We start from the raw sequence: 22,157 nt of genomic DNA on the forward strand, positions 1-22,157 counted from the left end.
AGACATCCGGAGGGTGCGCGGGTGCGCCTTTGGAGAGCGTGCACTTTTATCCAACAAAAGACAGGGAAAAGAAAAGCAACCACGGTCCCAGGGGCTCCAGTAATTCCTTACAGTAGTTTCCTGATCGCCTCGCTCTGCAGGACACTCCCTGTGCCCCACGCCCCGGAGGCAGCACTGCTTGAGGCGCTGGCGAGGTCGCCCCGGACGCCCCGCGCCGGCTGGGGCGCGCACGGCCACCCAGGGCAGCCTGAGGGGAGCCCCAGGCTGCTGCTCATCGCTCCTGGCAGGGCATTTGGGGGATTCGGCGGCGGGTCGGGGAGGGGAAGGGGGTTGCCCAGGGCTCCTGCAAGGAGCCTCGCCGTCCCGGGGGCGAGGAGAGAGGCCGCGCACTTACTTGTTCCTGGCGCTGGGCCGTGCGGGCTGCCTGGGCTGCGGGCCGGCGTGGCACAGCCCCGCGCCGCCCAGGGCCAGCAGCGCCAGCGCCCAGCGCCAGGGCGCGCGGGGCCGGGGCCGTGTCCGATGCCACATTCTGCGCGCGGCGGGCGCGCCCCGCCTGCGGATCCGGAGCGCGGCGGGTCGGGGCGAGCGCGGCGAGTCTGCAGGCGGCCGGGGCGCGGCCTGAGAAGTCAGGAGGCTCGGGCGCTTCCCGGCGCCCCCCCGCGCTCCGCGGCCGCCCCCTCCGGCTTCTCGCTCCAGCTTCTCCTTTTCCACCCCGTGCGCCCGCGCTTCTCCTCGGTCCCTCAATGACGCACAGGTCCCCCTGGGTGCCGCCCTCTTTATTTCACTTCCCTCTCCGAAACGTGACTCTCCCTCCAGCAAGTCTCCCTGTCTCCAGTCTCCTTGCCTCTCGGCGGGGGGTTTGGGGTAAAAGGGCTAAAGGGTTTGGGAGAAGGGTCTCCGTTACAGAATTTCCAATTACTCATTCCTTTGGTCTCTTCCCAGAAGCGGGGCAACTCCACCTCCCACCTTCCCACAGGCGCGCCCCCGGCCCCTCGGGAAGCGGCCGCAGTCGGCGAGTCTGGCGGTCCTCACGTCGAGCCCGGGTGCCGGCTTCCCAGGGTGAGTGAGGGACATCTTTATCAGTTCTTTATCAGACTCGACTCGGATTTCCTCCTCCGGCAGGACTCGGCCGTTCTCCACGTTTGGACTTAGGATGAGTTTAGGGGAAAATGAACGCGAGTCCTCTTTCCTCGACTCTGCCTTACGCATCCATTTAACAGTTTCCAAGTCAGCGTCCGGGGCAGCAGGGGACAGTCGAAGCGACAGCCCCACCGCTTCCCAACAGCTTCTGAAGCACAGCGTCAGACTCTAATAAACACTGCCCTAATTTTTGAAAGGTAATCTCACAGCCTCTGCTTCTCAGGTCCTATTCTGACCTTTCTTTTTCTATCAATGTTAAAGGCGTTTACTCCACAACAGTCGCCTTTGCTTAACACCTCAGACACTGCTAGACATTTGTCTTTTCACTCGCTTGCCTATTTTCTGCCTATTTTTGAGTTACTCGAATCTCCCCATTTCTTTTGGGGATGAAGCGACTCCACAGAGGAGCGTTGGGTAAAATCCCCGCCGAAGCGCTGCGTTCTGGCGGTGTTGGAGAGGCGCGTGTCTGAGGGAACCCGCTGCCGCTGACGAACACAGCGGGGAGGCTGCTTGGAGGCTGCACAGAGTAACTGCAGTCTCTGTGGCCGCACAGGCGCTGTTGGCTGTAAATTATGTGGACACTAAAGCTTTGATATGTTCTCTACTCTGATTAAATGAAGTCATTCGTCCACTTTATTTCTAATATGCTTTGATGATGTTATGGGGCTTTTTGATTTGCAGATGGAAGAAAGAAAATTCCCTAAGTAGAAACTTCACAGGAGCCGAGCAGAAAATTATACCATGTAAGGACATAGTCTGCCCGTGAACTCTCTAAGAGGAAGATCATGCAAATAGTGGGCTGAAGTCATCCTGGGCTTCAAAAGAGCCTCCCTGAGGGGAGAAGCCCAGAAAGGGAGAAAAACCTGCCTTGGGTAACCCAATCTGGATCTTTCTGTATGACTTCCCTGTTCTCCTCATCCTAACACCATTTTTGTTGATAAAGGGTCATGGGGAAGAAACAGAGACAGAAATGAAGAAGAATGACAGAAGAAAAAAATGGAGGGAACACAAGTTATGTAGGCCTACAACTGATAGCTAACAGACTACGACTTCTCTTCAATGCAGGTAATTCTCAAACTCGAGAGTGAGTTGGACTGATCAAGTCGAATCTGTTTTTTTCCACTGAATCAAAGTTATACTAGGAAGCTGTATTCTAGTCCAAGAGTTTGAGGGCCAGCTTTTCATTGAGATGACCACCATACTATATTTAATCAACTACAAATGGCATTTATCAGTAAGTAAATTTTATTCTGAGCATCTGTCACATGCTAGGTATTGTGCAGAAATACCGAGGATTCATGAGTGAGCCCAGACTGACGTGGTGCTGTGTTTATAGCACTTCCAGGCGTTCCTGTGCAATGAAGGGGGTAAAGTTTCTGATGTACAGTCAATTACGTGAGACAGTATTTGTCGCATGTGTTTCTCTAGACACATGCCCACGTGTACCTGGTGAGGGGCTGCTCTGGGAAGATGGAAGAAGACTCTTGGCTCTCAGGAAGACTTGAGGCCAACATCCCAAGAGACCCTCTTCCCTCTCTCTTCTCTCGCCAAAAGGAGGGACACTTCAGACTCAGGAACCAGAGAACCCTCCAGAAGACAGAGGGAAGCTTCCTGAGAAGAGAGAATTTAAGCAGATTAGGAAACAGATTAATCGGGCAGGTCATCTGGTCCCAGCTATAAGCAATTGTGTAGACATAATTGGCAGAATGCTGCAAGTGTGAATTCCTTATAAGCTGCTAGCTACCGGCTTGAAAACTGTCAGTTTCCTATAGAAATCTGAAGAAATTTCTTCAGCTTTTAAAACAAAAGTGCGCCATCATAACTTACTCTCCTGATTGTGTGACCAACTTACCTAAGCAACAATGCAAAGTAGAACTCCTTCACCAAATCCATTCCCTCGCTGCTGGTCATGATAAAGGACGCTCATTAAGCTCTGTACGTGGGGACACTTCTCCTGAAGCAGGGAGCCTTCTGGGTACCCAGACTCCCTTCAGTCCCTGGTGGAGGAGGGGGGTGATCATTACAGAGGTGGCAGGCGGGTAGATTTCCCCCTCCCCACAATCAGTCATCTGGGCACAAGACATTTGCTCAAGATGAACCGATTCGCACTAGGATGTGGTCAAGAGTCATAAGACTAGCCGTGGCATCCCACACTTCTTGTTCTTCATCTTTGCTTCTAGAATTCAAAAACATTTCCCCCTGATTTCTAGGTGTACTTTTAGATATCTTTACTGCTCAGATATCTAATGCTGCTTATCTAGTGATGGAAAAAGAAAGTCCTTGAAGACTAGATGTCTTGAATAAATTATTACAAAGCATTTCTAGCATAATACACCATAAGAAAATGTCTTACACATTCCTAAGTTAGTGATAAGATGCCCTTCGTTCTTTTAAAAAAAAAATGCAGTTTGGTAGGGAAAGAGAGACTGAAATGTTGCTGAGAAAAATTAACTGGCTGCACCGTCTAGCTCGGTCTTGGTTTTGGAATGCCAGGTTCAGTTGATACAATTTTGTTTAGCTTCACTTGACATAGGCATTGCATTGGACAAGGTACATTCAGAATGAATTCAATGAGTCCCCAGACATCAAAATTTACAGACAACATTTACTTTCCTGTCTTGTCAAAGGTTTTGCTCAAGTAGACCAAAACAGAACAAAAAACAGTTGCTCTCTTTAGTTTTTCTTAACTTACGTATTTGCAAATATCCTATTTGCTATACATAGCTAAAGACTCAAAATCTCAATATCTTCTGAACCCACGACAGACCTTATTTATCAATTGATTTATTCAACAACTTTGTTAAGTATTATGGCTATTTTAATTATCTTTCTTGAAAGATGCCACGAGCAAATTTCTCTATATTGATCAGAGGCATGTGCCTTACATTTTAAACTATCAAAACTGTGAAAAGTTGACATCATACATGAAAAAAAGTAGTGATTAAGAGCTCATGCAATGGAGTTAGTGTACTGTTCAAAACTAAATACCCTCACCTCGTCAGCCAATGATCTTGGAGAAGTCAATAAGCCTGAGTCTTCCATTTTCTCTCCTGAAAATGGGAATGCCTCATGTGGCTGTAGGGAGGATCAGGCGAGTAAACAGCTCCACACAGTGCAGGCACACAGTGAATGGAGGATCAATATTTACAAATGTTATTGTTACTCACCACTTCAGCATTGCAAGAAATTTGCAATCAGGTTCAGGAGCTTTGTGTTCTTTTGTTGTGCCAACTGACATGGGAAGCTGACTATCTATTGCAGTTCTTCTTTTTGAATAAGAAATACAAAGTGGCTGTCAAGAGGGCACATTCAAGACTCAGTCAGGATGACTCCCCATGTGATAGTCGGGAATAGAATACTGTGCTCTTGACTTCTAGCCCAGTTTTCTTTCTACTGCTCCCCAAGAGAAAGCATATAGCTCAGCTTACTGTTAGGAGATTTCATCCTCTATGTTGCAAAGGAATTTATTTTAGAACAGTTCAATGAGATCTTTGGGAGGATTAATAACTCTACGAAAATAAACTCAGATCATCAGGCAATTGAATAGTGAATATTTTCTTCTTCTTCAAAAAGATGAAATTAATTACTAATTCCATATCCCTTAATTTTTTTCAGATGTTTCTTGGATTTAAGAATGCTTCCTACAGCTAACTGTAGGCCATACACTACATTCAAGAATTCACTGCTGTTACACTTATGGTGTGGTTTTGAACACATTTTTTTCTTCATGAGTAATAACTGACAAAAATAGGTTCTTAGAATTTTATTTGTTTGTTTCCATGAGAGCTATAACAGCTTAGGCAATTATATCTTCATATATATGAGCCACACCAAGCTATGCTGTAGTTCATCATTTATTTATGGAATGAGAGTCAATTGCTGTGGAATCAACAAAATATTTTAAATAGCAGAATGTGTTTGATGATTATAAAATAAATTATTAAATTTTAGCACAAGCTTGGTCCTTACTCATTAGAATAGTATTCATGAGCAAATTAACTCTAGTATTTCAGGCTGTGCAGTTCCAAACAGTTAAATTTTAAGTACTTAAATAAGTCAATTCTCATTATTTGGTGTAGTATGTTCTATATAAAGTCACTGCAAACTCTGAGTTAGTGAATACTGAACAATTGCTCCTAGGGGAAATACAGGGTTAGGTTCCTACAAGCCTCTGGTCACAATGTTTTTGTCAACCAATCAATACATAATCTTGTTTTAAGTGTGTTTCTATGTAAAGACACCTTATTTAATATATGTTATTCATTCATTGACATTCACGGCCAACACCCCTGTAACTCATGCCGAGACAAAGCTTATCTAACACATGTCTTTTCTCCGTGAGGCACATCACAGCCTTCTCGTGCTTAGGAACGGTAGACAGTTCTTCAGCACTATGCTTGGGGTCGTTGTAGACAGTGAAATCACCAACAAGGAGCACAAAAATGCAAAAGACCTGACGCTAAATTTACCATGAAAAGGACACTTGTTTATAGTATGAGAGCTAAAACAAGAAGGCAGAGGGCTGCCTTGCTGGACCTCAGCTGGGAATGTGCACATGGAGGAAGTCACATCTTTCGCCACTCTAAGAAAGTCCACAAATGGCCATGAAAGTCCTGCACATAGTGCTTTTGGAATTACAAATAAATTTGGCCAGTAGGCAAATTCACAAATCTGGAATCTGTGAATAATGAGGATCAACTGTATTTCAACTTAAGTCTGGGAGCAATAAGAAAATATTGCATTTGGGGGGATAAGGAAAAGTTCTTGAAATTTTGGGCCCATCAAAAGGTCTGTTTCATCAGTAAGCATACTGAGGAAGTTCTGCATATTGAACACTATACCAGGCAATATGGGAGCCAGGAAAAGACATATCTAGTTCTTTATCATCTTAATTGACTGGGAAGCAAGATGCACATGTATGACATGACTTAAGAACAATTACAAAGTTACGTTCCGTAAATAGAATTTAGTATAGTAAAAAACTGTGTACCTAGGTGATGATAAAGAAATAGAACTGGAGGCAATCAGAAAAGTCGAATATTAATTAGGAAAGACCATGGAGAAGAGTGGGTTTAAGCTTAGTGTTTTATTTTTGTTTCGCTTTAACTCAGCTATGATATCGAAAATGAATGTGAGTGCAAGAGAGGAAGGGGCAATTAATGTGACCTTGTGAATTGTATGTTTTTAATAAATAAAGGCAGGGGACAGCTGGTAGACCAGCTAGACTGAGGTAAGTGGCCTAGAAGTAGCCAGGAGGTGGGTGAGGCCAAGGGCCAGGTAGGATTGAGGAGTACTGAACATGAGGAAGGGGTGCAGGACTGTCACTGTCACATGTACGGTGTAGGCTGGTAGAGAAAACTCTAGTTCGTTTTGTCGCTCATCTAAAGATAGGTAGGGTGACCGAATGCCTAATTTGCCTGGGCCAGTTCCAGGTTACTCCTGTTGTGGATCAGTTAACACTGGTAATTATTTTTAATGTCTCCTTTCATCTTCAAAAGTGCCTGGGTTTGAACAGTAAATTATATGGTCACTCTAAGAGACCTAAAATGAACTGAAAGCCACACTCTGTTTAACACAGCATAGTGTTTATAAAGGCTAAAACATTAGTAAATGTCAAGGCAAATAATAAAAGAAGAAAGAATTAGACTCCTGTAAGTCATAACTTTACTTGGGGCAAGTTTTTCTCCCAAAACTTGTTATTGCCTCATACATTTTGGTAAATTTTTGAAGTTTATATTATGAAAAAAGAGTTGAGTGAGCACTGGAGACTTGGTTGGTTGGTTGGTTGTTGGCGAAGCTGGATGTTTGCATGAGCTTTCCTTGGCTCCAGTCTTCTCGGACTTAATCACTTTTAAACTTGTTCCCAGGGGCTCAGTAAGAAGACGGCCCCAAGGTGCTACGTTCTGTGTCCACGTTGCCGCCTGGTCATAGCGCATTTAAACTGTGCAGAACAGGGGAGCGCCTGCTCAAATCAGCTTGCCTTCTACCCCATTGAGATCTTTGAACATTTATTGGTTAAAAAGACTAAGACAATATAAGTAATATGCCAAAGTTGCTTATATCTTTTGACTAATGGAAAATGCAAGGTGAGACGAGAGTTTTGTAACTCAGAGAATGTTAAGGGTCAAGGAGGAAAGTGCCTTAGTTTTCTATTACACTCTTGCATGTTTTTCCCTAACTTTTAAAAATATAAAACCAAAATATTTTATTCTGTGAATATTCTGACGTTATGCTTTCCAAAGGGCTGAGTGAGGGCAAAATGGTGCCAGGATTCCTGGGAGAAATAGGAAGAACATTAGAAAAAAGGTACCAGAACTCAGTTCCTATAGGTTTCAACCCTAAAAGAATCTTTCACTTTACTACTAGAGATTTTAGTTTCATAAAGGTTTTTAAAATGTATATATTTGTAGATTGTGGTTTTCTAATGTAAATTTTATCAAAGTATAACGTTCTTACAAAAAAGTGCGTAAATCACGTGATCAACTCAATGAATTTTCACAAAGTGAACACAGCCGTGTGACCAGCACCCAGATCAAGAAGCAAAACATGACAGCACCACAGGGCCCCTCACGGCTCCTTCCGGTCTTTAACCCTTCCCCAAAGTCATATCGATTCTGACCTCTAACACCATTGCTTAGTTTTGAATAAAGGCTTTTTGAGGAAAAACTGTTTCTTGTTTGTCTTATTCATATTTTATCCCTAATACTTGGCACAGTGCCTGGCACATAATACTTGTTTAATAATATGCTGAATGAGTGAAAGAAAGCAGGCAAGTGTCTGCCTTTCACAAGACTGCTGATCAAATGATGATACATAATATAGAAGGGGAAAAGTGACATTAAATTTGGTTCAGACCTGGGGTCTGAGGATGCTGACTTAGAAACAATTTGAAAACTCAAACTTTGAACAGAAAAGTACACTTCAGTTTTATCTTTCAGCAAATGTAAACAACTTGAATAAATCTAAACCTTTGTAAAGTTTTCCTTGGGCTTTTCCCAACTCCGCTCACATCATACCTACCTTAACTGGTGAGGCTGACCTCAGGAGACCATGTTAGACAGGCCATCCTGCCTGACCAACGTGGCCGAGGAGTGACTATTTTCAGCCTTCCTCCGCCTGCTCTGAGGCCCAGGCGGTCAGAACAAAATAAGAGTCACCTTCTCCCCAGGCCAAAGCACGTGATCTGCAGTCAGAGCGCTTCCCTCCCTAGTGAATGAGGTAATGAGGGGCCAAGTAAGGATTCCAATGTACGTTGCCTCAGAATTACAGTTTTCCTTAACTGTACTTTTAAAAAGCTGGAATCAGAACCAAGCATTGCCAAATCACTGCTCAGCCAGACAGATCTGTCAGCTGTAGAGATAGCAAATAAAAGGAAAATCCATTTCAAGCTTTGAACTGCTGCTCCTAAATGATTTCCACGAAAAGCAGATAAATTGTGTCTTCTGAAGGACGGCTTCATTATGAATACTCTCGTTAGGTTGGGCTTTCAAATACTTAACATACTTCGAAATTTTAAAGGGAGTAAGGCTGGATGATGGAAACTATTTTGCTTAGATGATGGTTTCCTCCAATTTGGCCCCCCTTGCCCGGAGACATGTATTTCTCGGAGATGAGCCTCTGAAGGCGCCGTGAAGAGCTGAAGCCCGGCCTGGAGAAACACACATCCGCTTCGTCCGCGTTAAGACGAGTCTTCAGAAAGCGGAGTGTTAAACCCAGAAACAAATCTAACTTGCCTGAGCTGAAGAGGGAAGGCGGTTCTTTCTCCTTTTTACCTTTTCTCACTCATATTTGAGCGGAGGCCCCTAAACAAATGTAATCTTTGCAGAAACTGTTCCCTCCTTGCGGGATTTTCTCTATGTCTGGAGAACTTCAACTCCGCCCACAGGACTCCGGAGTCCTCATCCGTTCTCTGAAGCCTTTACTGGTGCCTCCAGGCCCTCTCACACGTTTGCAACATATATCTGATAACAAAGTTGATAGAGGAACTTAAATCAACAAGAAAAAGACAAACAATCCAGTAGAAAAACGGACAAAAGACTGGAATCTGCACATCACAAAAGAGAAAACTCGAATGGCCAGTACAAAATATGCTCAAGCTCACTAATGATCATGGAAGTGCAGATTAATCCCTAATTAATTAATATCTAATCCAAATAGATACCACTCTGTGCTACCAGACTGACAAAAATGTAAAACCCTGACAACACTGAGTGTTTGTGTGAATGTGGACAGACTCTCACACCCTGCTGGTGGGAGTGTAAACTGGTACAACTGTTTTGGAAAACAGTTCTGCATTACTTTTTACATTCGAACAGTCTCATACCCTAAAACCCATCAATCACACCCCTAGACATATAACCTAGAGTTTTTTTTTCTTTAATATTTTCACCTTTTTTTTTCTTGAGGAAGATTAGCCCTCAGCTAGCATCTGCTGCCAATCCTCCTCTTTTTGCTAAGGAAGACTGGCCCTGAGCTAACATCCATGCCCATCTTCCTCTACTTTATATGTGGGACACCTGCCACAGCATGGCTTGACAAGCAGTGCCACGTCCGCACCCGGGATCCAAACAGGCGAACCCCAGGCCGATGAAGCGGAATGTGGGCACTTAACCACTGTGCCACCTGGCCAGCCCCTAACCTAGAGATCTTGCACATATGCACTGGATGACTTACATTAAAGAGTTCCAGCAGCATTGTTTCTAACAGTCAAAAATGGGAAATAATGTTCATTAAAGTAAAACGGATAGCCTGTGGTACATCCGTATAATAGAATACCATGCAGCAATGAACGTGGATGAACTAGCAATATGCACATCAACATAGATGAAACTCGCAAAAATGCTAAGTGAAAGAAGCAAGTTAGAGAAGACTATTGCGTTAGAGTATGATTTTTTAATTTATGTAAAGTTCAAAAATGCCAAAACTAAACTATGTTATTTAGGGATGCATATTAGCTGGTAAAATTATAAAGACAAGCAAGAGAGAAACACAGCAGAATAGTGGTTACTTCCAGAGAGGAAGCAGGGGTGATAGATCAGAAAAGCATGGTGCCCCTAGGGCAGTGTTCTTTTTTTTTTCTTTTTAAAGATTTTATTTTTCCTTTTTCTTCCCAAAGCCCCCTGGTACATAGTTGTATATTTTTTTAGTTGTGGGTCCTTCTAGCTGTGGCATGTGGGACACCACCTCAGCATGGCCTGACGAGCGGTGCCATGTCCGCGCCCAGGATCCGAACCTGAGAAACCCTGGGCCAATGAAGCGGAGCGTGTGAACTTAACCACTCAGCCATGGGGTCGGCCCCTAGTGTTCTTGTTCTTGACTTGGTAGTTATTTAGTTATTAAATGGATGCTGGCTTCACATTTTTATATAAATTATTAATATAAATAAACATATATTTTACAATAAGAAAGAATGTTTTAAAAAACATACCTGGAAAAATGTAGATCTATACATCTTGCCTCCTCCCCAAAAAAACCTTTAAGTGCTGCTTTGAAACTCAGAAATAAATGTTTTAGGGAAATTATGGTGCATTTGTCTATGTCTAGAAATCTCTACAAGCCTGACTCCGTTCTTTACTCATATTGACGCTCAAAATATATGTGTTATACTTGTTAAACATATTTTTGACTGTTTATTCAAAGAGATGAAAACACACCGTCTTCGGGGCAGAGCTTGGCTTTGAAAGCAGGACATGGAGACCAGCTCCACAATGACAGGATGTCATGAAATCACCTTGTTCCTCCTCTTGTTGCTTCATGATCTTTCTCTTCATTTCCCCCTTTCTATCATTTATTCATATAATTCCAAAAATCAGATTTTCTACTTATTTCTCTGGATAATCTACTTTTTACTCAATTTATTCCTTAATAGTAAAACTTCTCTATAATCTGGACTTGAGATGGCAAATAAACAAAACAGAAGAGCTTTACATAAGTCTGACAACAATTTCTCACCTCTCACTAATTTGGTTTTGGGGAGAGGGGAGATGCAGAATGGTGGGGAGAAAAGATGAAAGGAAAACCAGGGCAAAAGAGAGAAGCAGCAGCAAAATGCTGGCAGGAGACCAAGATTGGGGTAACACATTAGAAAAAAGAACATCTTGTCAGAGGCGGGTGATCATTGAAACTGCCAAAGTAGAGCCTAACCACTGTCCTCCTAATCTCAGCAATCATTATGACAGCCAAAGTGAGCTGTAAGCCCTAACGCTGTTGTCATGGTTGTGTCTCTGTGCATGATTGCTACTGTTCTTTTCAATGGATTAAAACTGCTTCACAGAGATGTGGTTAGAAATAATGTGTGTGATACATTTAGCACAACATTGGATGTGCAGTAGGTGCTCAAAATAAAATAAGTGAATTAATACAACTTTAAAAGGGAGAGTATAATAACTCTATATAAACCCCTCTTCCTGGTTGCCCTGGGTTTGATTTTAGTTGTTTAATAGAGTGACCACATTAGACGAAAATGTTCACATTTCTCACTTAATTCTAGGTGAAATTTGAAATGGTGTTGAATCTCTAAATGATGCAAATCCTCTTGAGAATGCAATTTCTAATGGTTCAATGCCAGCACTTTATAAATAAGAGTTCCTTAAAATGTATTTGTTGACTAAACAAATCCTGGATGAGACTGAAGTATTTCAAATTCAAAGTCACAGAAATCTTCTTTATTCTTCCCTTTTTGCCTCAGTCATGGGGGAAGGAAATGTCTGTGCCCCATCTTAAGCCAAGGCCTCATGGTCTGTACCCTAAAAGCAATCCTGCTATATTTTCCTGGGCTTGTCCAGGACCTATGTAGGAGGAAACTGAAGGACTATGGGACACCACTCTTCATAGAGAATGCCCATGACTTTCTATGGCCCATATGTATAGTGAAATTTATTAATCTTTTTCTTTATGATCTTAATGAATCATTTTCTATACTGAGGTCATGAAGTTATTTTCCTTATATATCCTCTGTTGTAGGTAACCAGCCTCCCAGATGGCCCCAAGACCCCCACTTTGGTATTCAAACCATTGTGTCCTCTCCCACACAGTATCACAGTTGGTCTGTAAGACCCACTCTGGCAGAAGTGATAGATGGTATGTCACTTCCAAGGTTAGCTAATAAAAAGACATTGAAGCTCCCTTCTTGGTCATTCTGTTGTACTCCCTCTTCCAGATCACTTGTTTTGGGGAAGCCAGATGCCATGACATGAACAACTTCACTCCCATATGGATAATCAATTGTCCCAGAACCATTTATCGAAAAGCTCATCTTTTCTCCATTGGTTTACAATGCCACCTCATTTGGACATCAAGTTTCTACATATGCTGAGTATGTTTCTGACCTCTCACTTCTGTTCCAATGATTAATTTTTCTACTCCTATGCCAATATCACACTGTCTTAATTACTTCAGCTTTATAATAACTTTTTATATCTTCTAGTTATGTCTTTCTCTTCATCAAGAGTGTCTTAGACAAAATAGACATTAAAGCAAAGACTGTAACCAAAGACAAAGAAAGGCATTACATAATAATAAATGGGTCAATGCAAGAAGAGGATATAATATTTGTAAATATTTATGCATTCAACACAGGAGCACCTAAATATATAAAGCAAACATTAACAGATGTAAAGAGAGAAATTGACAATAATTCAATAATAGTAGGAGACTTTAATACCCCACTTACTTCAATGGATAGATCATCCAGACAGAAAATCAATAAAGAGAGATTGGCCTTAAATGACACATTAGGCCAGATAGACTTAATAGATATATACAGAACATTCAATCTAAAAGCTGCAGAATATACATTCTTTTCAAGGGCACATGGATCCTTCTCCAGGATAGATCACATGTTAGACCACAAAACAAGTCTCAACAAATTTAAAAAGATTTAAATCATATCAAGCATTTTTTCCAACCACAACAGTATGAAACTGGGAATCAATTACAAGAAGAAAACTGAACAAACACAAACACATGGAGAATAAATAAGCTACTAAACAAACAATGGGTCAGTGAAGAAATAAAAGAGGAAATAAAAATATACCTTGAGATAAATGAAAATGGAAATACAGCTTTCCAAAATCTATGGGACACAGCAATAGCAGTCCTAAGAGGAAAGTTCATAGCAATACAGGCCTACATCAAGAAATAAGAAAACCTCAAATAAACAATCTAACTTTACACCTAAAGGAACTAAAAAAAAGAAGAACAAACAAAGTCCAAAGTTAATAGAAGGAAGGAAATAATAGAGATCAGAGCAAGAATAAATGAAATGGAAACTAAAAAAAATAAAATAAAATAACAATGAAACTAAAAGAAATGGATAGATTCATAGAAACACACAACCTTCCAAAACTGAATTATGAACAAGTAGAAAATCTGAATAGACTGATTGCAAGTAGTAAAACTGAATCAGTAATTTAAAAACTCCCCAAAAACCAAAGTCCAGGACCAGAGGCTTCACAGATAAATTCTAACAAACATTTAAAGAAGAGTTACTATCCATCTTATCAAGTCATTTTAAAAAATTGAGAGGAAGAAATGCTTCCAAACTTATTTTACAAGGCCAGCATTACCCTGATACCAATGAAACCACAAAAAAAAATAAAATTATAGGGCAATATCTCTGATAAACATAGATGCAAAAATCCTCAACAATATGTTAGTAAGCTGAATTCAACAATACATTAAAAGGATCATACACCATGAAGAGTGGGATTTATTTCAGGAATGCAAGGATGGTTGAATATCCACAAATCAATCAATGTGATACACCACATTAAAAAAATGAAGGATAAAAATTTTATGATCATCTCAGTAGGTGCAGAAAAAGTATTTGACAAAATTTAACATCTGTTTATGATAAAAACTCTCAAGAAAGTGAGTATAGAGGGAATGTACCTAAACACAATGAAGGCCACATATGACAAATCCACAGACAACCTCATACTCAATGATGAAAAGCTTAAAGTCCTTCCTCTAAGATCAGGAACAAGACAAGGAGGCCCACTCTCCCCAATTTTATTCAACATAGTATTGTGAGTCTTAGGTACAGCATTAGGCAAGAAAAATAAAGGTATCTAAATTGGAAAGGAAGAAGTAAAATTGTCATTATTTGCAGATGACATGATACTATACATATAAAACCTAAAGACTCCACCAAAAACCTATTAGAACTAATAAATGAATTTAGTTAGCTGCAGGAGACAAAATTAATATACAGAAATCCGTTGAATTTCTATACACTATAGTGAGCTATCAAAAAGAAAAATTAAGAAAACAATCCCATTTACAAGTGAATCAAAAAAATAGGGGCCAGGCCCATGGCTGAGTGGCTAAGTTCACACAATCTGCTTCAGCAGTGCAGGTTTTGGAGGTTTGGATCCTGGGCATGGACATGGCACTGCTCTTCAGGCCATGCTGAGGTGACGTCCCACACAGCACAACCAGAGGCAATCAGAACTAGAATATACAACTATGTACTGGGCGGGGCTTTGGGGAGAAGAAGAAAAAAAAGAGAAAGAAGATTGGCAACAGATGTTAGCTCAGGTGCTAATCTTTAAAAATAAAATAAAAAATAAAACACGCAGGACTAAATTTAACAAAGGAGGTGAAAGACCTGTAGTCTGGAAACTATAACACACTGATTAAAAAGTTGAAGACAACATAAATAAATGGAAAGATATACCATGCTCATGGATTGAAAGAATTAATAGTGTTAAAATGTCCGTACTACCCAAAGCAATCTATAGATTCAATGAAATACCCATCAAAATACCAATGGCATTTTTCACAGAACTAGATCAAAGAACCCTAAAATTTGTATGGAACCACAAATGATCTCGAATAACCAAAGCAATTTTGAGAAAGAAGAACAAAGCCAGAGATATCCTGCTCCCTGATTTCAAACTATGCTACAAAGTTATAATAATAAAAACAGTATAGTACTGGCACAGAAATAGACTTATAGATGAAAGGAATAGAATATAGAGCCCAGAAATAAACACACACATATAGTCAATTAATCTATGACAAAGGTGGCAAGACTATACAATGGGGGAAAAAGAGTCTCTTCAATAAATGGTGTTGGGGAAACTGGACAGCTATATGCAAAAGAATGAGACTGGACCACTATCTTACACCATATACGAAAATAACTTCAAAATGGATTAAAGACTTGAATGTAAGGTCTGAAACCAGAAAACTCCTAGAAGAAAACGTAGGTGGTCTGCTTACCAACATCAGTCTTAGCAATATTTTTTTAGACCAATCTCTTCAGACAAGAGCAACAAAAGCAAAAATAAACAAATGGGATTACATCAAACTAAAAAGCTTTTCACAGTGAAGAAAAACCATCAACAAAATGAAAAGGCAACATACTGAATGGGAAAAGACAGTTGCAAATCATATATCTGATAAGGGGTTAATATCCAAAACATATTAAGAACTTATACAACTTAATATCGAAAAACAAATGACACAATGGGCAGAGGACCTGAATAGACATTCTTCCAAAGAAGACATACAGACAGGCAACAGGCACATGAAAAATTGTTCAACATCACTGATCATCAGGGAAATGCAAATCAAAACCACAATGAGATACCATCTCACACCTGTCAGAACAGCTATTATCAAAAAGACAAAAACATAACAAGAATGGGTGAGGATGTAGAGAAAAGGGAACACAGGCACTGTTGGTGGGAATGTAAGTTGGTGCAGCCACTATGGAAAACAATATGGAGGTTCTTCAAAAAAATCAAATAAATCATTTTATTCCGTTTCTGGATATTTATCTGAAGAACACAAAACTACTAATTTGAAGAGATACGTTCACCCCAATTTTCATTGCAGCATTATTTACAATAGTCAAGATATGAAAGTAGCCTAAGTATTCATTGATAGATGAATGAATAAAGAAGGTGTGGGATATATACGTGTATATATCACAATGGAATATTAGTCAGTCATGGAATAGTACTGTCATAAAAAAGAATGAAATCTTGTCATTTGCAACAACATGGGTGGACCTAGAGGATACCATTCTAAGTGAACTAAGTCAGACAGAAAAAGACAAAAACTGTAAGTATGACTTCATGTATATGTAGAATCTAAAAAACAACAATAAATAAGCAAAACAAAGCAGAAACAGACTCATAGATACAGAAAATAAACTGGCAGTTACCACAGGGGAGAGGGGTTGGGGGTGGGTGAAATAGGTAAAGGGGATTGAGAGGTACCAACTTCAAGTTATAAAATACATAAGTCATGGGGGTGTAATGTACGGCATAGGGAATATAGTCAATAATTTTGTAATAATTTTGTATGGTGACAGATGGTAACTACTGCTATCATGGTGATCATTTTGTAATGTATATAAGTATTGAATCACTATAGTGTACCCTGCAACTAATATGATATTGTATGTCAATTATACCTCAATAAAATAGAAAGAGTAGTGTTAGATATTCTGGAATCTTTGCACATCTCTACACATTTTTGTATTGTGGTAAAATATGCATAATATAAAATTTAACATTTTAACCATTTTTAACTATACAGTTCAGTGGTATTAAGCATATTAATATTGCGCAACCATTCTCACCATACATCTCCAGAACTTTTTTCATTTTCCAAGATTGAAAATACAGTCGTCCCTCAGTATCCGCGCGGGATTGGTTCCAGGACCCCCAAAGATACCAAAATCTGACAGTGCTCAAGTCCCTTATATAAAATGTGGTAGCATTTGCATATAAGCTACACACATCCTCCTGTATACTTTAAATCATCTCTGGATTACTTATAATCTCTAATACCATGTAAATGCTATGTAAATAGTTGTTATACTGTACTGTTTAGGGAGTAATGACAGGAAAAAAACATCTGTACGTGTTCAGTACAGATGTAGCCATCATAGGCCTTTTGATCCACAGTTGGTTGAATTCCCAGATAGGGAACCCAAGACGTGAAAGGCCAATTGTACCTATTAATAACTCCCCATTACCCCCTTTCATCAGCCCTTCACAACTACTATTCTACTTTTTGTCTCTATGAATTTGACTACTCTAGGTACCTCATATAAGTGGAATCATATAGTATTTGTCTTTTTATGACTGGCTTATTTCACATTGCATAATGTCTTCAAGGTTCATCCACGTTGTAGTATCTCTTAGTATTCCTTCCTCTTAAATGCTAAATAATATTCCATTGTATGTATATACCACATTTTGTTTATCCATTCATCCTTCAATGGACACTTGGGCTACTTCCACATTTTGGCTATTGTGAATGATGCTGGTATGAACATAAGTGTACAAATATCTATTCAGACCCCTGCTTTTAATTCTTTTGGGTATACAGTCATGTGTTGCTTAGCAACAGGAATACATTCTGAGAAATGCATCATTAGGTGATTTCATCCTTGTGTGAACATCATAGAGTGTACTTACACAAACCTGGATGGTATAGCTTACTACACACCTAGACTATATGGGGTAGCCCATTGCTCCTGGGCTACAAACCTGTAGAGCATATTACTGTACTGAATATGCATGCAACTGTAACACAATGATCTGTGTATCTAAACATATCTAAACAGAGAAAAGGTAAAATAAAAATATAGCACGAAAGATAAAAATGGTACACCAGTGCAGGGCACTTACCATGAATGGAGCCTGCAGGACTGGATGTCGCTCTGGGTGAGTCAGTGAGTGAGCGGTGAGAGAATGTGAAGGCGTAGGATGTTACTGTACACTACTGTACACTTTACAAACACTGTACACTTAGGCTACACTAAATTGATAAAAAATATTTTTCTTTCTTCAGTAATAAATTAACCTTCACTTATTATAACTTTTTTAATTTATGAACTTTTTAATTTTTTTTAAACTTTTTACTCTTGTAATAACACTTAGCTTAAAACATACATTGTACAGGGGCTGGCCCCGTGGCCGAGTGGTTAAGTTCGCGCGCTCCGCTGCAGGCGGCCCAGTGTTTCGTCGGTTCGAATCCTGGGCACAGACATGGCACTGCTCGTCAGACCACGCTGAGGCAGCGTCCCACATGCCACAACTAGAGGAACCCACAACGAAGAATACACAACTATGTACCAGGGGGCTTTGGGGAGAAAAAGGAAAAAATAAAAATCTTTAAAAAAAAAAAAAAACATACATTGTACAGGTGTACAAAAATATTTTCTTTCTTTATATCCTTATTCTATAAGGTTTTTTAAAAAATTTTTAAAAAACTTTTAAAACTTTTTTGTTAAAAACTGAAACACAAACACACCCCTTAGCCTAGGTCCCACACAGGGTCAGGATCATCAACATCACTGTCTTCCCCTCCAGGTCTTGTCCCACTGGAAGGTCACCAGGGGCAATAACATGCATGGAGTTGTCATCTCCTATGATGACAATGCCTTCCTCTGGAATACCTCCTGAAGGACCTGCCTGAGTCTTTTCTTGAGGAGGTGTCACTCTTTAGAAATATGTCCATGGTGGTTTGCTTGGTTTGTTTCTTTTTTTCATCATAGATTTGCTTGTAAGCAGATAATGCACCATGAACATTCCTCTCTATTAATGAAAACTTTTAGTGTTGGGGTCCATGTTTTCAAACTGTTTAAGGAGCTTGTTGAGATCTGCAAAAGCTTCTGCTAAACCCTTTGCTGTGAATTTTCTTGGGGGTTCTTCTTCTTTTTCTCCTCCTGTAGTTTCCTTTTCTCTTGCCTCTTCTTCAGCTATGCATTCCTGTTCTACTTGCAGCAACTCATAAGTCAGTTCCTCAGGCATCACTTCCAAGAGTGTCATCCTCATCCACACCCAGGCTAAAGTTCTTTGCCATCTCAACCACAGCCTTGTTGATTTTTGCAATCTCTTCTTCCTTGGCAGATGCTTTGAAGTCATGAATGAACCTCTCTAGTATCTTCTTCCAGAAGCCATTGATACACTCCTTAGTGACATCACCCCAACCTCAAGCAAGCGGCTTGATGCAGTCATAGATGTTGTAATCCTTCCAGAATTGTATGAGTGTCTTCTTAGTATCTTTCTCAGTTGCAGCAATAGCCTGGGCAAAGATCCTCCTCAGATAGTAGGTCTTACAAGCTGTTATAACTCCTTGATCCATTCGTTGGGTCAAAGAGGTGATATTTGGAAGGAGAAACACTGCTTTGATATTGGGATGATGATCACCAATAAAAGGAGGATGACCAGGAGCATTATGAACGATAAGCAAAATCTTGAAAGGTATGTTCTTCTCTAACAGTACTTCTTTATTTTGCTGGTATAGCAATTCAAGAGGGCCTCTTGGAAGAGGAGCTGGGTCATCCATGACTTCTTACTGCTCCTGTAGTACACTGGCAGTGGGTGCTTATTGATATGCTTGAAGGCCCTGGGATTCTCACTGTGCCAGATCACAGAGGGTTTTGGTTTATCGCCTGCAACACTGACCCCAAGCAAGGCTGTTCTCCTGTCCTTAAAAGCCTGAAACCTGGCATTGACTTGGCCTCCTTGTTGATAAAATCCCTATTAGGAATCCATTTCCAGAATAGAGAGGTTTCATCCATATTGAACATTTGCTCTAGCAAGTAATTTTCCTCCACAATCAGCTTACCTAGAGTTTCCAAAAATAATTCAGCTGCCTTCACATCAGCACTCACAGACTCACCACTCACTTTCACATTATCTAATGAATAACGATTCTTGAGTTGTTTAAATCACCCAGAATTAACAGTAAGTTCAACATCACAGTTGGCTCTTGCCTTTTCTTTCAACATCACAAACAAACTTTTTGCTTTGGTTGTGATCATCATGGTCCTGAGAGGGATGCGCTTCTGTGTGTGGTCTTCAAGACAGGTCATTAGAAGCTTCTCCATGTCTGATATGGGCCCTTCTAGAATTTTTGTTAGTCTCATTGCCTTCAATGAAGCAGATCCATTAACAGCTTCCATCACTTTGTTCTGGTTCTTCAAGATTGTAGCTATGGTGGAATGTGACATGCCTGACTGGAGAGCAATAACCACCACTGATTTTCCACGTTCACAGTCCTTAAGCACATTTAATTTTATTTCTAGGTCAATGACTCCACAAGGCCTCTTATTGGCAACATTAGCAGTGGATTTTGTATGTGAGGGGCCATGATGAACAAAACAACATGAGATTAAATCAAGCCCAAGAGGAAAAAGATGCAATCAAGAGACAGAGTGAACATGAGATGTATGAGGCTGCTGCCAGCATAACAAGGCACAGTTTTACAGTAAACTTTTTTATGAGTAGAAAGAATACACTCTAAAATTATGATAAAAAGTATAGTATAGTAAATACATAAACCAGTAACATATGCATTATTATCATTATCAATTATTAGGTGCTGTACATAATTGTATGTGCTATACATTATACTGGCAGCACATTACTTGCAGATTTGTTCACACCAGCATCAGCACAGATATGTGAGTAATGCATTGTGCTACCATGTTATGAAGACTATGACATCACTAGGCGATAGGAATTTTTCAGCTCCATTATCATCTTATGGGACTACTGTCATATATGTGGTCTGTTGTTGACCAAAGTGTCCTTATGTGGCACATGACTGTATGTCCAGATGTGGAATTCCTGGATCACATGGAAATGTTATGTTTAATCTTTTGAGGAACTGCCATACTGTTTTCAACAGGGGCTGTACCATTTTGCATTCCCATCAGCAATGCACGAGGCTTCCAATTTCTTCACAAATCACCAACACCTGTTCTTTTCTGCTTTTTTGGTATTAGCCATGCTAATGGTTGTGAGATGGTATGTCACTGTAGTTTTGATTTGATTCCCCTAATGATTAGTGATGTTGAGCATCTTTTCATGTGCTTTTTGGCTATCTGTATATCTTCTTTGAAGAAATGTTTATTCAAGTTCTTTGTCCATTTTTCTTTGTATTATCTGTTTTTTGCTGTCAATGAATTGCAGGAGTTCTTTATATACTCTGGGTATTGATCTTTCATCAGATAAATGATTTGCAAATATTTTCTCCTATCCTGTAGATTCTCTTTTCACTCTGTTGATAGTGTTCTTTGACGCACAAAAGTTTTTAATTTTGATAAAGTCCAATTTATCTATTTTTTCATTTGTGTTCACACTATTGATGTCATATCCAAGAAATCATTGCCAAATCCAATATCATGAAAGTTTCACCTTATGTCATCTTTTAAGAATTTTATAGGGGCTGGCCCGGTGGCCGACTGGTTAAATTTGCATGCTCCGCTTGGATGGCCCAGGGTTTTGTCGGTTCGAATCCTGGGCATGGACAGGGCACCGCTCTTCAAGCCACGCTGAGGCAGCATCCCACATGCCACAACTAGAAGGACCCACAACTATGTATTTACACAACTAGGTACCAGGGGGCTTAGGGGAGAAAAAGGAAAAATAAAATTTGTTTTTAAAAAAGAATTTTATAATTTTAGCTCTTACATTTAAGTCTTTGATCCATTTTGAGTTAATTTTTGTATATGATATTAGGTAAGTGTCCAACTTTAGCCTTTTGCATGCAAATACCCAATTTTCCAAGCTCCATTTGTTGAAAAGACTGTCCTTTCCCCATTGAATGGTCTTGGCACCCTTGTCAAAAATTGACCATCAATACAAGGGTATATTTCTGGGATCTCTATTCTATTCCATTGGTCTGTATGTCTGTATTTATGCCAGTACCACAGTGTCTTGTTTACTGTAGCTTTGTAGCAAGTTTTGACATTAGGAAGTGTAAGTCTTTCAGCTTTGTTCTTCTTTTTCAGGAATGTTTTGGCTATTCGGGGTCGCTTGAAATTCCATATGAAGTTTAGGATGGGTTTTTGATTTCGGGAAAAATGTCATTGGAATTTTGATATGGAATGCATTGAATCTATAGATTACACATAGAATACACCTGGGTAGTATTGACATCTTAAAAATATATAATCTTACAGTCCATGACCATGAGATGTGTTTCCATTTATTTGTGTCTTTAATTTCTTTCAGCAATGTTTTATAGTTTTCGTTGTACAA

At 40.0% G+C, this 22,157-nt stretch overlaps 1 protein-coding gene and 1 long non-coding RNA gene across 2 annotated transcripts in view; one reads left to right on the plus strand and one right to left on the minus strand.

The window, feature by feature from the left end:
* EMILIN2 (elastin microfibril interfacer 2) overlaps positions 1–754 on the minus strand; it is a 51,079-nt gene extending 50,325 nt beyond the window's left edge. The window contains exon 1 of the mRNA XM_044774462.2: positions 395–754. Within this exon, the coding sequence (XP_044630397.1) occupies positions 395–528 (134 nt within the window). The 5' untranslated portion in view covers positions 529–754. The remainder of the gene's footprint in view (positions 1–394) is intronic.
* A 444-nt stretch (positions 755–1,198) lies between these two features.
* Positions 1,199–4,889, plus strand: LOC139045671 (uncharacterized). The gene is made up of 4 exons (XR_011504505.1): positions 1,199–1,337; positions 1,822–1,883; positions 2,084–2,205; positions 4,756–4,889. It is a non-coding gene; the product is annotated as an uncharacterized lncRNA (long non-coding RNA).
* The last annotated feature ends 17,268 nt before the right edge of the window (positions 4,890–22,157 follow it).

Source organism: Equus asinus, chromosome 7 (assembly GCF_041296235.1).
Source record: "Equus asinus isolate D_3611 breed Donkey chromosome 7, EquAss-T2T_v2, whole genome shotgun sequence".
NCBI classification, from domain to species: Eukaryota; Metazoa; Chordata; class Mammalia; order Perissodactyla; family Equidae; genus Equus; species Equus asinus.